Source organism: Xiphophorus couchianus, chromosome 13 (genome assembly GCF_001444195.1).
Source record: "Xiphophorus couchianus chromosome 13, X_couchianus-1.0, whole genome shotgun sequence".
Taxonomy (NCBI): Eukaryota; Metazoa; Chordata; class Actinopteri; order Cyprinodontiformes; family Poeciliidae; genus Xiphophorus; species Xiphophorus couchianus.
This window is the reverse complement of record NC_040240.1, coordinates 30,190,879-30,206,190: the sequence shown is the minus strand read 5'-3', so window position 1 is coordinate 30,206,190 and position 15,312 is coordinate 30,190,879. Positions and strand designations below refer to the sequence as shown.

Below are 15,312 nucleotides of genomic sequence, written 5' to 3'. Positions count from 1 at the left end.
AATTGGAAATACGAAAAATAATACGAAAAATTTGCCTAATGGTAACACGGCCATTTAGAAAAAAAACGGACATTTTTTCAATAAAAAGTTTTTGTGAAAAGCTGAGGTGTTCTTCCAGCCGCATGGAAACACTTTGTTCTCATCACGAGAGTCACAATATCAACAGCCGGATGTTACTACTGACAGAAACAACGAAGAAGACGATAGGAAGTGGCTGGGGGTTTTTTCCAACTAAAAAAGAAGAAAAAAAGACAATGTAGAAAATTAAAAAAAGGTGAAGCAGACATTCCCACTTTAAACATGGTGTGAAACTGTATATATACTTTATTCCATAAATGAAGTTGAAATGCTATGTTGCCAAAAAAACGATAAACTGAGACCAGCCAATTATTTGGCTAGGAGGATTATGGTTTGTTCCAGCAGATCTGTCACAGCATCACCATTCATCAAAAGTTGTGTTGAATCCAAAACTCTTCTGTAAAATCACCGACTACTGTTTCCCCAAAGCGGCGCATACGTAGCCACTCCGAAGTAGGCGGGGCTTGTCGCCTCAATAAGAAGCTGACGTCTCCTCTGATTGGCTGATAGATGATTAGTGTATGAATACATCTCATGTAACTGTCTGCCATGACTTGTAATGACTTAAACAAGCTAATTCATGTGTTATTTTAATTTTGTTTCTTATATAATGGAAATCGTGAAATTGTATGTTTTTTCCCCCCACATTAACAGAACATAATCGAGGATTTGTAACAGAAATTCAGCTTATTTTGGCACACAAATATTTATTTTCCTCCAATGCCTTGTAGGTTGGTATCAGAAACTGACCCGGCTTCTACTCACCCAAACATCTAATCATTGGTCCGCCTATTTCATTTGTACAACTATCAATCAGTTGGTGACAGATGACTGAAGTGAAGAGTCAACTGCACACTGTTTTAGAAGGATGGTCCTAGCGCTGCTAATCAAGCTCATGTATGCGCCAGTCAATAAATCCTCATGATTTTGATGATTCCTGCACTCTCTTTGATCGGTCGGTCCACCAGTAGACAGTTTTAGATTGATGGGTGATCCATAAGGAAATCATTTCTACTTTATTGGACTTTTTCAAGAATCATGACTTCAGCCTCGTGGGCATTTCGTTGATTAAAAAAAAACTTATTTTCTTAATAAATAATTCTGCCTTTCCTTTTTTTTCCCTTTAGGGACACAAAGGACTCCCAGGTGAGCCTGGAAAAGACGGAGAGCCCGGAGAGAAGGTACGACGTGAATAACTGTTTGTATAAACGACTTCATGTAAGTCTAGTGCTGCTGTAGTTTAATTATCATTTTATTTTTAAAGGGTCAAACTGGAGAAACAGGTCCTCAGGGTCCGCCAGGTCGCATGGGAGATGATGTAGGGAAAAAATATTGAAAAATATATCATGATATAATGTAATAATATCATGAAATTTATACACAGCAGACTAACGATGTAACTATTTGTTGTTTTAGGGGCAAAGAGGACCATTTGGAGCCCCAGGTACCCCTGGAGAGAAAGGAGACAGAGTGGGTTTGTAGCTGATGACTCAGATTTGTCTCCATCGATGCGACCTGACTCCCATCTTTTCACAGGGTGCTCCTGGCTACAACGGTGTCCCCGGACCCACCGGCCCACCCGGAGCTCCTGTAGGCATTCTGACCTCCTGTCACCTCCTGTAAGACGTGAAAGGTCAACATCTGTAGCTGACCGGTCTCTGTTTTCAGGGTGTGGAAGGGGTCCGAGGGCGGCAGGGGGTGCCAGGGCCGAAGGGCGGCAATGTGAGTCCTGAAGTTTAGCTCAGAGAAAAAGAAAAAAAAAAACTGTCTGAAAGGGTAAAAAAAAAAGTTTGATATTTAAATATTTCATTAAGGGAGCTGTGGGACCTCAAGGACAGGCTGGTGTCAAAGGAGAAAAGGGAGAAGTTGTAAGTATGTTAATATTTGAGTCTATTTGTTCAGCTTGGTCATTTTAATTCATATTTCTTACTGACCTGTCATGGCGCCACAGGGCGAGCCTGGTGGAGACGGGATGGATGGACTTCCTGGAGATAACGGCACCAAGGTATCTGAAGTCTAGATACCTGTTTTGCATACGCTGAAGCAGAACTATGGTTGGTGTAATCCATGCATCACATTTTGACCCCCCCCCAAAAAAAGACTTTCATTTTAGGAGATACAGCCACCGTTTCCTCAGTCGTAAACATATACTTTTCCACTTTCTTTCCAAAAGGTTTCATTTTAGAGGGAAATCAGTGTTTCATGTTTGAGGACGAACAGTGAACTCATCAGACCCTTTTAGTTGTTAAATCTCCCCGTCACACAAATTGTTTATTCAATTTCTACGCAGCTTAAACCAGATGTTTACATACCGCAAATAAAAACACACAACCACCATTGTGTTCATATGTACATGTGATATTGCTACAAAATCCAAATACTGTAAAAAATTACAGCATAAATATGATACTTAATATTACTTAGATAGATGCTTTGTCTGCACCAGTTATGATTCACTCACCTTTGCATTCCAAATGCTTGAAGAAACTCACATGGGGGGAAGGAGTCTTTTGAGTCATTCAGCTGACTGAGCCTTGAACATATTGGAAAACATTCATAAAAGTAAAAAAAAGACTCAGCAGGACTTTAGCATAATATAAGTCTTAAAGTTTTGCTCCTTTGATCCCAATAAACATATACATAGGTCTGACCTACATACCAAAATAAGAGACAGCAACTGTTAAGCAATTCTGAAACTCGAAATGATACGATTCAAACATTTCAATAGAGATGTCCAGATCCTTCATGTAAAGTGATCGACTAAATGCTCATTGGTACTTGCTGATGTTTTCAACAGGGAGAGCCTGGCGCACCAGGAGACGTTGGTCTTAGAGGGATTGTTGGTATACCAGTGAGTCAACATTCATTACATTTTGTTTTCATCGCCATATAGTTTCTGATTTTAATCCAACGTTTGAGGATGGTGTTACTTTCAAAGCTCGTGGTAATTATCAATAGGTTCTATACGCGTTTCTTCACTGCAGTGTTTTTTCGGCATCATTTCATAACCCTGCCATTTTATGGGCACAGGTATTATAATAGATGTAATTATCTGCTTGTAAACATATGCCAGAGGGTAAAAACCTACACTCCAACCACTTCCTGTCATTTTTGTCGTCTTTTCCGCCGGTTGTGACCACGTGACTCGTCTGATGTTAAAAAAAAAAAGTGTCTCCGTTAGCTTTTTATGAAATACAGCGAACGGTGCTGAAAATTCACTTTCATCATGACCTATCATGTGAACAAACTTATTAATGTGTGATTTTAGTTGCTCACTTAATGGAAACGCTGCAATTGCAAAATTGTGCTTGTTCGACATTAGTGGAATATCAAAGTTTTGTGCACATTTGTAATGGAAACGCAGCTGATGTTTGTTCCCATCGAGACGAGACTAAACAAGGGAAATTTCTTTTTGTACAATGTCTTGATCTTAGGGGTTGCCAGGGAAACAGGGAGTAGCTGGACCCCCTGGAGAAAAGGTAAATGAATTAATCATCTTTTTCATAAAGCGTGTTATCGCAACCAGAATTTCATACTTACCACGCCATCCAAACTCGTCCTTGAGGTTTTAGCTAACAGAAGAGAGAGTATGTCAGACTAACTCGGAGTCATTTCTACTGTGGACTTAGGGCGAGACCGGTTCTGAGGGACCCATGGGGCCAGTTGGGCTTCCAGGAAAAACTGTGAGAAACAGTGTTAATTATAACAGACTAAATATGGAAACAGATTTATTCATCTATTATTTTATGTCTGCAAACTGATTCTTTGTTTTGTTGCAGGGGGGGCCTGGAAAAGACGGAGCGGATGGGAAACCAGGAGACAAAGGATCCGCTGTGGGTTTTCTTTCTCCCCTGTTCATGTTTTTCAGTTTCCCCAATAGGTTAAAATTGCTCATTTTTATGCATACTTCAAGTTTATTAAGTTTTTGAGCCAAAGGCAATTTTCCAGTGTGTTGGACAATAGGGATTTATTCTGTTCCACACAATTCCATTCTGTTCTATTTCCTATCAGTAATGCTAATAGGATTTGTGAAGTGCAGATAACGGGCTGCACAGTGGCGCAGTTGGTAGCACTGTTGCCTTGCAGTAAGAAGGTCCTGGGTTCGATTCCCGGCCGGGGTCTTTCTGCATGGAGTTTGCATGTTCTCCCTGTGCATGCGTGGGTTCTCTCCGGGTACTCCGGCTTCCTCCCATAGTCCAAAAACATGACTGTCAGGTCAATTGGTTTCTCTAAATTCTCCCTAGGTGTGAGTGTGTGTGTGCATGGTTGTTTGTCCTGTATGTCTCTGTGTTGCCCTGCGACAGACTGGCGACCTGTCCAGGGTGTACCCCGCCTCTCGCCCGGAACGTAGCTGGAGATGGGCACCAGCAACCCTCCCGACCCCATTAGGGACAAGGGTGAACAGAAAATGGATGGATGGATGGATGAAGTGCAGATAACAGTTGAGTTGTGTTTCGACATGCAGGGCGAAACAGGAAAACAAGGGCCAGTGGGGGTTGCAGGTCCACCAGGAATTCAGGTGAGACGGGTGTCATTTCAGACCATCTCTTTAGGTGACAGTGTGTTTTTGCTGCTACATTGTGTAGACATCAACACAATGATAACAGTTTGAACGCTGGTCATTTCCACCCCTTCACCATAGCTTAGTTTTCAGAATTAGCTTTTGGAAGTATGAAATGGAACTGTTTGTAATATTGCACCAAATGCCAATTCGTATGTGCCTGTAACAATACTGCCAGTCTTCAGAATATTATAAAGTAAAATGATCTATCTATCTATCTATCTATCTATCTAGTTAGTTAGTTCCCTAGCTAACTAGCTCAATAGCTAGCTCACTATCTCGGCTAGCAAGCTAGCTCACTATCTACATAGCTATCGCTAGCCGCTAAAAAAGTGGCCCAGCTAGCTCACTACCTAGCTAGCTACATAGTGGGAGACTATCTAGCTAGCTAGCTCAATATCTAGCTAGGCTAGCTCACTATACACCTAGCTAGCTCATTACTATCTATCAAGATAGTTCTCTGTAAATACATATCTCGATACAGTATACATTTCAAATAGTGAATTGAGTTGAAGAAACAAACATTGTAATAATTTTCTAATTTGTTTAATAGAACTGTGCTGTGTGTGAAATGCTGGTAATGTAGCTTAGTTACACTTTTAACTAGTACAAAAGCACTATTGTCTTCTAAATGGATCCTATCATTCATCCCATACCGTATGTTTCCTGTACATTTATTCTGAATTTTAATTTACCAGGGTGTCAAAGGAGATAAAGGTGCCACTGGAGCCAAAGGGTTCAAAGGTCATACGGGGTACAAAGGTGACCAGGTAGGAGAAAGAACAATCTTTCTTTGAGGTACTCCAAAAATCCTGAACACAGAAGCACATTCAACTGCACATTATCATTTTGATTTGATTTTCTAGGGACCAACTGGGCCAGTAGGGCCAAAAGGAAGTCAGGTAAGGGCCATTACGATATAGTTTCTGTGAATGCTCTTTCTGGTATTTAGTTTCACGTTCATCATGTGGCCTTTTCAAAACAGGGTGACCCAGGTACAGCAGGAGACCCTGGTGTAAAGGGAGATCAGGTATTATCCAGATACATTTTTAATAGATGTTCTCTGTAGATGCTGTTGGGAACTAAAAGAAGACTTTGTGTTTGGGTGTGTTTCAGGGCCCTCCGGGTGTTACTGGCATCAAAGGAGAGGTGGGTAGAATTAATGTTTAATGAAAATGTTACCTGGTGAGCTTTTGATATGGATTGAATTTACCCAGTAATTGCAATGTTTAACAGTCAAACATTTACAACATTCCAAAGTCATTTTACTGATGTTATACCGTCTATGGAAAGCAGACTGGTTTATAGTGAAGGAACAATCTTACCTTAAAGGCAATAACATTTCCTGCTTTCAGAAGTACAGCTGACTTACGGCTTTATGTTTCCACACCAGCGTGGGGAAAAAGGTCAAAGAGGCGCCACAGGAGCCGAGGGGAGACCCGGTCAGCCGGGACATGAGGGTGTTACGGGTCCTATGGGAGCACGAGGACTGGAGGGAGATCCGGGCATTCCAGGACCGCCAGGTCCCAGAGGGTTACCTGTAAGTCATTTATACAACTTATAGTTACTGATTTTTTAATCTTCAAGAGCTAAGTTCTTTCATACATTTTTAAATAAATAGATAAATAAAGGGACAAGATATTCCAATCAAACAGCGCGTTTGATGGCGTTAGATGTTGCTGTAGGTATTGTAAAGTTTCCTACAAGTGCATTGCTTGTCATATATTTGTGATTCTCTACACTAAAGGAGAGATTTTTAAATCAAATACAAGCTGATAAAATAACAGCTGGTAAAGAGAAGGTGGTAAACTAACAGGTAATAAAATAAAATGTAGTAAAATAAAAGGTGAGGACAGGAGTTTGAGGCCACTGCCAGGTCAGAACGTACCTAGATCAATAAATTGAGAATGTAGCTTTTTAACTTTCTCAAACAGCAAACACACTACTAGGCCCCAAACCTCCTATCCATGGACTTGGAGAAGGTCCATGGTCCTGCAAGGAGCTTTGATCCAAGACTTGCAGGAGCTTAACAACTGGGCCACTCCAGTGCATGAATGGTCTCCTATGTGCTTTCAGACACCAACATAAACTCATCGTCTGCTATAAAGCAAACCCTGAGAAGTTGAAGTTCTTAACCCGACACTCTTCTCTCCATGAGTACGGCCTGAAATCATGTTAAAGAGCACCCCAAAGAGGAACCGACCAGACCCCGGTAGATTCCAACTCTCAACAGGGATTGGTTGACTTTGTGAGAATGCAAATAAAACTCTAGTTTTGTATATGCAAGGATCGGATAGCCCTTAAAACCAAATCAGGAGTTCCATACATCTTCGGCTGCAACCCTTAAAAATGACTCAAGGTACTTGGACATACGTCACCAGAACCAAAAACCTCCCATGATCCCCTCAGCAGTTCAGTGAGGGAAATGATCTGGTCCATAGTTCAATGGCTAGAACAGAACTGACCCTGTGCTTCCATGACAGGTTGGAGCTTCCTGTCTAACACCCTGTCCTTAGCAGAGGGTGGTACCAATGTACCAATGTCTGGTATTCTGACCCAATAGCATCTTCCCAAATTAGAATTTAGACTTACCTCTGAATTGGGGCAAAATACTTGAAACCATCTCTGCAACACAAACATAAGGTTAATTGAAAAACTTTGGTTAAACTCACCACTGGTCGCTTCATATCACAGGGCCCGAAAGTGAGTGATGAAAAGCTTCGAGAAATGTGCTCAGCAGTCGTTGAAGGTGGGATTTGTTCATTTCTTACCTGCATAAAATAAATATCCTGTAATTAACAGATGAAGAAGGTGAACCATTTATTCTTTGTCCGTGTAGAACAATTAGAGGAGTTTATGAAAGAGCTCTTGAGGAGGCCAGCAGCCCTCAGTGCTCCTGGTGCACCCGGACCAGCTGGACCTGCAGGACCGCCGGGACCAGCTGGGGCTGCGGGGGCAGCGGGTGTTCCAGGTCCGATGGGTCCAAAAGGTCACCCAGGCTTCTTTGGCCTTCCAGGTGCACCTGGAACGAAAGGTCAGTGTAGAATTCACAACCCATCCTTCTCATCTTGTGCAATGAACTACTAAGACACGTTCAGGTCTCGCACTGTTTACCAACACAGTTCCTGCTGTGGTAAATCCACATTCTCCTCAATTCTCTTTCTTTCCATCTTTGCTTCTAATGCTCTGGTTACCTTTGGGAACTACACCAAATGGGAATTTCTTAAAAAGACCCCTTGTACTTTGATAAAGCAAAGTACTTTGATAAAGCATAATAAGCTACATAAATATGTAGCTTATTATGTAAGTTAATAAGCTACATAAAGAAATCTTGTTCAGAGGAAATACAACAAAGAGTAATAGTAGAGTTTTTCCATGGCCTCCATGTCTGTCGTCCAGCCCAGGTCAAGTCTCCATAGTACGGACCTTAAACTCAAACAGTGTTTTGTCGTCCAATGGGTGCTGGTTGACTTCATCAAAGTCAGCTACCCGTCCACTTGATCAACTTAGGCTTTTTTGTGTCATCTAATCTAAGTGTTGCTCCACTCTGCAGGTGAAGCTGGGCAAAAGGGAGACAAAGGAGACAAGGGAGAGGATGGAGTGGGAACCAAAGGAAGTCCAGGAGTACCAGGTGTACCAGGTGAGACTGGTTTCTTGGCAGAAAACTGTGTCACTCAATGAAACAGTGCTGCTGAGATGGTGCAAGATGTTTAAAAATGTTAAACCTTATTTTTGAAATAAGGTTTAAACAGAGTCCAGCTTTGTGTAATTTACATGTCAAACGTACTAAAACATAATCATTGCATATTGATTGTGTTTTTGTTGTTGGTAGATCAGCAGTATGAAGGTGCATAAAGTAACGTGGACCTAAAACAATGCGTGGGTTTCAACGTTTTTTAAATTGAAACCCTCTGTACTGTGATGCCCTAAATAAAGTCCAGTACAACCAAATGGTTTCGGAAGTCACTCAAATATTAAGCAGAGTCCAACTTTGTGTAATTTAACTCCAGACATGGAACAGACTAAACTAGAGATATTCTCTTCAAAGATGTACAAAGCTGTCACCCCAAAAGTCGAGGTGGTTCTAGACCAGATTTACTGAGGCGGGGGGCCGGAGTGTTTGAGGCCCCTGCCACAGATAGAGGTCAGAGAGAAAAAAAAAACAAAACAAAGGTAATATTTTATTAATATAATATAGCTGCAGTTCATTAATATAATAAAGTAGCAAATATATAAAAATATTTTTATAAAAAATATAAATTAAAAAATGATAAACATTCTTTTACAAACGTTTTTATATAGTTAGCACAGGGAGCTCCATTTTTTTCATAGATTGTCTGCCTCATACTATATTGTCACAACGTAATGACAGCTTCAACAAATATGTAAAAACATATTTTTCATTAAGTAAAATCACACACTGCACCTTTAAATGAGCCAAAGAGTCACGTATGGCTCTGTAGATGCAGGCAGCCGAGTGTTGCTTTGTTTTGGTCTAGAATCTACACCGTTTTAACGCTTCTGGTTGTAACGTGACATTTTTGCAAAGTATACATAGCATCGAAAATCATAGATTCCACATTGCTCAATTATTTTTTTTTTTATGTCCAGGTGCACCGGGTCTTCCTGGCGTTGGCAAAGATGGCAAAAACGGCGAGCGCGGTGAAGCAGGAAGTCCAGGCGTCCCAGGACCCGCCGGTCCGAGGGGACCCTCAGGACCACCCGGTCTGTGCGACCCATCTACTTGTTTAAGCAGACTTCCACCTCTCTACATGGTCAGTGGGAAGAAATCGTCCTCCTCGCACAAAACCCATTGAGACGCCCAAAGCTCAGTGGTCCGGACCTCATCCAGACAGCGGCCATGTGTCGGGACTCCTCACAAACCCAGGCTGTGCGCTTTGTTTCTTGGGAGTCTCGGCCATGACTCAAAGAGACACGGAGAAAAACAGAGGTGGGAGTGGGAGGGGGATAACTGCACAAAAACTGTAAAGACAACCTAGCTTTAATGTTTTCAGCGGGTGATAAATCCTTCTACAGTTGCTGAGCAGCTTCTGGGTCTGACTGCCGGCCTGAAGGCCTGTGGCACAAACACCAGCAATAACTATCGACCTCTGACATTCAGCCATTCAGTAAAGACTTGTCGAGACATTTAAAAATCTATTATTTCCACTCCTTCATGTGCGTTGGCCCGTTCAGAAGCTCTGGAAGATATTCCTCAACTCTGTGCTCCCATTGATTTGTTTGGCCAGCTGTGTCGTCTTTTTGAAACGTCGGAATAAAAGTGTTACGTTCTGAGTGTTTGCACAGTAACAAATTCAAACAGCCAACCTGTGTGCTTTGCAGGATGGTGCTCTCTTAGACAGAGCCGGTTATGATCCGTTTAGGATGAACGTGCCCCCACAATCCCAACATTAAAATGGTTTTGTGTTAAAAAAACAACAAAAAAAACAAGGTCCCTGGATTGTTATAGATATGCTGTCAGTTCAGGATGGGATTAGATAGTTGCCTGGTTACAAAGCAGAGCTGACATCATCTTCTCTTCCCTCTTGTTTGCGCATGAAGAATACATTTACTGATCAAATATGACCTTTAAGGAGTCTGCTGGAGGGAAGCGAGCTTGGCAGCCGTTCCAAGGACATCCATTCAAATTTTAACAGTTCGCAGCGTGACTCAGCAACAATGAATTCAACATGGAAGCTCAGATTGGGAGGAGTGATAGGGCTCAGCATTAAAAAGAAAAAATAACAAACAGGTGCTCGATTTCCATCTCTGACATGATGAACAATTAATGAACTTTTGAAAAGAGATATAAGAGATATAGATGTAATCTATCGCTATTATATCTCAAAAGTACATGGAGCTTTTGACCATGTACAAGAAAAAAAAAGAACCACTCAAAAACCACAGCAGAAGCTCATGTTACAAAATGAATTATGTTCCAGTCTTTATTATACACTACAGTACAGTTTACAGCTGTCTTCTGATAATTACATTATGCTACTATTTCAAAATATCTTAGCACCAGTTTATAAGGAGAATGGGAAAATGTAATGCAGTAGAACACAAAAATATATTTGTCCAAATTAGGAATAATTTAACAGTATAACTTAAAGTTTTGCTTTTGAGAAATGCCGATGTTAGCATCTAGAAAGTGGTAATACTTTTTGGTTTTCTACTGTTTACAGCTGCTTCTCTGTAAACAGTAGACAGAGAAGCAGCTGTTGATATCTAATTGAAATAGCAAGTCACTGCAAACTCATCTACTGTATGTCTGACTTCTATATTTAAAACATCTTTATTACCTTTCATAGAAGAAAGACTTTATCCACATCAGCTAGCTAGCATTTACAGCTGCTATCCATGAGCTACTCTGAAGGCAACATCAATCTCATTTATTAGTTTAAAAAAAAAACATCAAATGAAACTAACCATTAAAATGTAAAGACAAAGATAAATCTTGGTATCATAGTTTGCTTAGGTTAACAAACTATGATAGTTTGCTAAGGAAGCTAAACCTGCTACCTTAGCCTGGTGCAGTAGTAGGTTTAAAGCAAGCTAATACTGTGAGCTAGCTGAACTCCAAACCTTGTTAAGAAAAGCTTATAAAAATGAAAGAATAAATGTTTGATGAAGCCTTTGAGAGTAAAATGTTTTTGGATCAAACTTTGGTATTTGGCTAGCCACCTAGCTTTCATTGCAGAAGAAACCATATGGAGAAAATACAGAAACATGAGAATCACTTTTTAAAACTGGCAAGATAACGGTAGTTTCGTTAGGATACAAATTAAAAGGAAAACTGTACAAAGTAAGTTGGTGAAGTAAGACTGACATTTCTTGCCTCATTTATTCCTATTTTGGAACAATTCAGTATTTAAAAGATGACTAACATTTAAACTCAGTTTATTCAGTCAAGGTTAACAATTAACTTTGACTGAATAAACAGAGACAAACAGTTTATTCAGTCCTGGCTGTTTTTGTGTTAGGGGTTAGGGTTAGGGTTAGGCTGTAGAAAATGAATAGAAGTCAATGTAAAGGCCCCACAAGACACAGAAACTTGACTGTGTGTGCGTGTGTTTGTATATGTGTGTGTTTCCTTTCTGACATGTCATTTGAGTCTGGCAGCATTTCATAGGCTGGGCATTCAGTTAGCCCAACTGCATGCACAACATCCAGTCAGGCAAAAATCACACTTTTCTGTGTGACATACAGTTCAGCCACTTCCTCTCTCAAAAAAAAGTTTGGGAACATTTTTATGCATTGACATCTGTGGTGTCACATAGCACCTTCTGTTCTGCTCTACCAAACCACTCAAAATGCAAAGGAGGGAGATTCTGAACGGTTAATTGGCAGGTTAATGTTTCCAGGTTGTACTGATGCAGTGATGGAATGTACTGCTAATGGTGTTTCATTTCAAAAATCCTCAGATTCTTGTTCCCATGTGTGGCATATTTTTAGCTTAGAGGGACACTTCAGAAACATGCTATATCACTTCTGCTGCCATCGTCAGGAAAAGTTGCAATGTAACACCAGACTGCATACGTATCCTGTGAAATCCGGGGGCCTCGGAGCTGCGTTTTTACATTCTTAAGTCTCTACTTCTTTACATCTCAGGCTAGATTTACATATATTCAAAAGGTGTGACGCGCAATGAGTCATTTTGCTAAAACTATTCATTACGTTTTAAATGAGATGTTGGCCGGGAGCAGAAAGCTCTTACGGCAAAAGTGTTTCTTCAAACTACTGGAGCAAGGCTTGAGGGAAATTGAGTTTTCACTAAAGACATTAAAAAGTGAAACAGCTCTTGAATTCTGAATTCTGAGTAATCAAAGCACCAAGTTGAGACACCTGATAGGTTTCAGCTAAACTCACCCACAGCCCACAGATTGAGAAACGGGGAACGTGAGTCAAGAAACCTTTTAAGAAAAGCAAACACCTCCATAAATCTGCATGCCAGACAGGTCAACAGACACTTCTAGGGCGAGTAAAAGTAAAACACAATCATTCCGATCAAATGGCTGTATGTGCAGCTGTGAAGGTTTCTAGAATACACACGAGGAGACTTAATAACGCTGCTGCTGGCATCGAGACGAGGAGCGTACAAGTCACTCTCCGCCCACGCACGATTGCTTCTGGTGTTTGCTTCATACCGTCTGCACCCACCTTCAGCAGCAGAAAGAGACAGAACTTCCATGTCTGAGTAAGCACCATCTGACTGGTGGAAGACCCATGGCAAGAGATATACATAGCAAGCAGTGAGTGACGCGGCGTAGCGTGGGCTGCGGACAGAAAAACCCTGAAAAAAAGCGTGAAGCGTCAACTTTATCGTCCCCTATATGTTACAGAGAGAGAGAAAAAATTGGTTAGTTGCCCTCTTTGCCCCTGATTTGAAGTGTTCCATGTTGCCCCTCCTCCCTTTCCAATCCCAAAGCCTGAAGGAAATGAAGAATCTGACCGGCAGCACCTGTTGCTTCAGTCCTCTGTAGCGAGGTTGATTTGAATGGAAAAATAAAATGTTCTTGATTTCATATGACTGAACAAAGTTCATAAGTTCAGTCACATTCTGTGAGTCTTCATCTCCTTGTTACCCCTTTATGTTTTTGGTGTGGGGTCTCTGGGCCAGGCTGGCGTAGTAGGCACATTGGCTGGGGTCGCATTGGCCGGGGGGCCCCGGAGGTCCAGGTTGACCGTGTGGCCCGGGGTTTCCTGGCTCTCCCTGAGCTCCAGCCTGACCAGGGCTTCCGTCTTTGCCGTATCCCGGTAGACCGGCTGGACCTGGAGCAACGAAAGGAGGAATTGTACTCAACACTGGAGCAGAACTCCTGAGAATGAGATGAGCAGTGAGGGATCTGGACCTTACCTATGGGGCCGACAGGGCCCTGCTCCCCTCTCTCACCGACACCAGGTTCTCCTTTCTCTCCTCTTGCTCCTTTATCACCTAAAAAAAGGAATAACTTTTTCAATGACTGTGTTTAAATTACTAATATGCCCAAACTTTTTTTGTAGAAAAAAAACAATTTTCCAATTGTGGTGTTTCCGTTAACTCTCTTAAGAGACGAGGCCGATTGGACCCCACAAGATTTTTACCCAATGCGCGGTCCGGCAAGGTTTCACTGACCCAACCTGCGATTTTACAAGGTTTTTTTGTATGTGTGGTTTTGGGAACTGACAGCCGGACAGGTGGACAGCCCTGCTGCTTCTTTGATATCTGACCGTGACTTTTGCTGCACTCCTCCTGTGCATCACACTAAGACCGCAGAACGCTTAAATAAGAAATGCATGTTAATACGTTTGTTCACGCGATAAGTGAATAAAAATTGTGCCGCGCCATCGTCCTCTAATTTCTACCTGTTGTTTCCTTCTCTGTTGTTTGCAACGGTGTTTCCATTTGTGGTTTTATGAAATAAACTAATTTCAATATGGAAAACAAACAAGCCAAACTTCTCACCTCAGTGCCAAAACTGCTCATAGAAAAACAAGCTTTTTCTTTTTTAAATTGTCATGTTTCAATTAAGCAAATTTGTTTTAGAAATGTCACATTGCGCATTTATATGGTCAATGGAAACCTAGCTAATGTTGCGTAATGATTCCAAACTCATCAAGTGATTGCTGCTTTATGGAAACGAACAAAACCACAGGCAACGGCTGTGGCTGGAATGCTTCAAAAGGTTGTTTATAAGGCGCCAGAGACTTCAGGCAGAGATTACCTCAGCGGTCAGCGTTACAAGTATTACTGTTTCGGACTGCGTGTATGTAGGAAGGCCGTAAATGCAATACTTATGGCACTTGCTTACCCTTAGGACCCATGGGTCCCCTGGGTCCTTCTCCACCATTTTGTCCAGGTATACCTGGCTCTCCAGGTGAACCTTGTCGTCCAGGGCTACCTTCTTTACCTGGAGGGCCTGGAGGTCCAGGACGTCCCGCTGTGCTCTTCACATGTGCGGGCTGGATCTGAGCCATGAGGTAAGCCATTTTGGCTAAAGAGAAAAAGCAGAGTGAGCAATTTCCTAAATTCTACTAAAAGATAAAAAGTAAAAAGGCAATAATTAGCTCCCGATGTCTAACGTCGACAAAATAATTGCTTCCTTACCTTCTAATTGTTTGGCCAGCTCCTCCTGGACAAGTCTCCTCATCTGCTCCAGTGACACTGACTCGCCCTGAGGCAGCAGAGATGCTAATGAGTCACTCAGTTGTTAACGCAATTTGGGATTTTTACTTCCATTTCGCTTCCAGGTGAAATTCAGTATATATTTCTATAGACATGACTCACTCTGGGTCCTGGGAGACCAGGGTTTCCTGAAGGTCCCTGAGGCCCCGGGGCTCCGATTTCACCTGGTGGTCCTGACATTCCCATTATCCCTGTGTGGCCCTTTCTACCTGGGTGACCGGGATTTCCAGGCATGCCAGGATCTCCAGTCTGTCCTTTTTCTCCTTTTGTACCGGGGTCTCCCTGATTTATAAAATAACAGTTATTAGTAAGTGGTTTAAGTTCAAACACCTCTTAAAATTACATAATACAGAAGTAAAGGTAGAGAAATATGTCAGCGTTTGGTTTCAGAATCTGTGTTTGTAGAAAAGGTCTAGATAATGGATACTTAGGTTTCTTAAATTAGCTCCATGAAGCATTAGCCTTTATATTGGTTATCATCCTATAGCTGATATTTTGGGGTCGGTCA

At 41.6% G+C, this 15,312-nt stretch overlaps 2 protein-coding genes across 5 annotated transcripts in view; one reads left to right on the top strand and one right to left on the bottom strand.

Annotated features, from left to right (window-relative positions):
* Positions 1–11,865, top strand: part of col9a1c (collagen, type IX, alpha 1c) — a 34,633-nt gene extending 22,768 nt beyond the window's left edge. For both annotated transcript variants that reach the window (XM_028036130.1, XM_028036129.1), the window contains 21 exons: positions 1,206–1,259; positions 1,343–1,396; positions 1,495–1,548; positions 1,615–1,668; positions 1,747–1,800; positions 1,893–1,946; positions 2,030–2,083; positions 2,876–2,929; positions 3,513–3,557; positions 3,708–3,761; positions 3,858–3,911; positions 4,544–4,597; positions 5,338–5,409; positions 5,506–5,541; positions 5,625–5,669; positions 5,756–5,788; positions 6,033–6,179; positions 7,334–7,388; positions 7,479–7,673; positions 8,193–8,279; positions 9,251–11,865. In XM_028036130.1, coding sequence (XP_027891931.1) covers positions 1,206–1,259; positions 1,343–1,396; positions 1,495–1,548; positions 1,615–1,668; positions 1,747–1,800; positions 1,893–1,946; positions 2,030–2,083; positions 2,876–2,929; positions 3,513–3,557; positions 3,708–3,761; positions 3,858–3,911; positions 4,544–4,597; positions 5,338–5,409; positions 5,506–5,541; positions 5,625–5,669; positions 5,756–5,788; positions 6,033–6,179; positions 7,334–7,388; positions 7,479–7,673; positions 8,193–8,279; positions 9,251–9,456 — 1,515 coding nt within the window. In that variant the 3' untranslated portion in view covers positions 9,457–11,865. The remainder of the gene's footprint in view (positions 1–1,205; positions 1,260–1,342; positions 1,397–1,494; positions 1,549–1,614; positions 1,669–1,746; positions 1,801–1,892; positions 1,947–2,029; positions 2,084–2,875; positions 2,930–3,512; positions 3,558–3,707; positions 3,762–3,857; positions 3,912–4,543; positions 4,598–5,337; positions 5,410–5,505; positions 5,542–5,624; positions 5,670–5,755; positions 5,789–6,032; positions 6,180–7,333; positions 7,389–7,478; positions 7,674–8,192; positions 8,280–9,250) is intronic.
* Positions 10,559–15,312, bottom strand: part of col22a1 (collagen, type XXII, alpha 1) — an 80,604-nt gene continuing 75,850 nt past the window's right edge. For all 3 annotated transcript variants that reach the window (XM_028036126.1, XM_028036127.1, XM_028036128.1), the window contains 5 exons: positions 14,907–15,086; positions 14,727–14,793; positions 14,431–14,613; positions 13,497–13,574; positions 10,559–13,411 (listed from right to left, as the gene is read on the bottom strand). In XM_028036126.1, the coding sequence (XP_027891927.1) occupies positions 13,221–13,411; positions 13,497–13,574; positions 14,431–14,613; positions 14,727–14,793; positions 14,907–15,086 (699 nt within the window). In that variant the 3' untranslated portion in view covers positions 10,559–13,220. The remainder of the gene's footprint in view (positions 13,412–13,496; positions 13,575–14,430; positions 14,614–14,726; positions 14,794–14,906; positions 15,087–15,312) is intronic.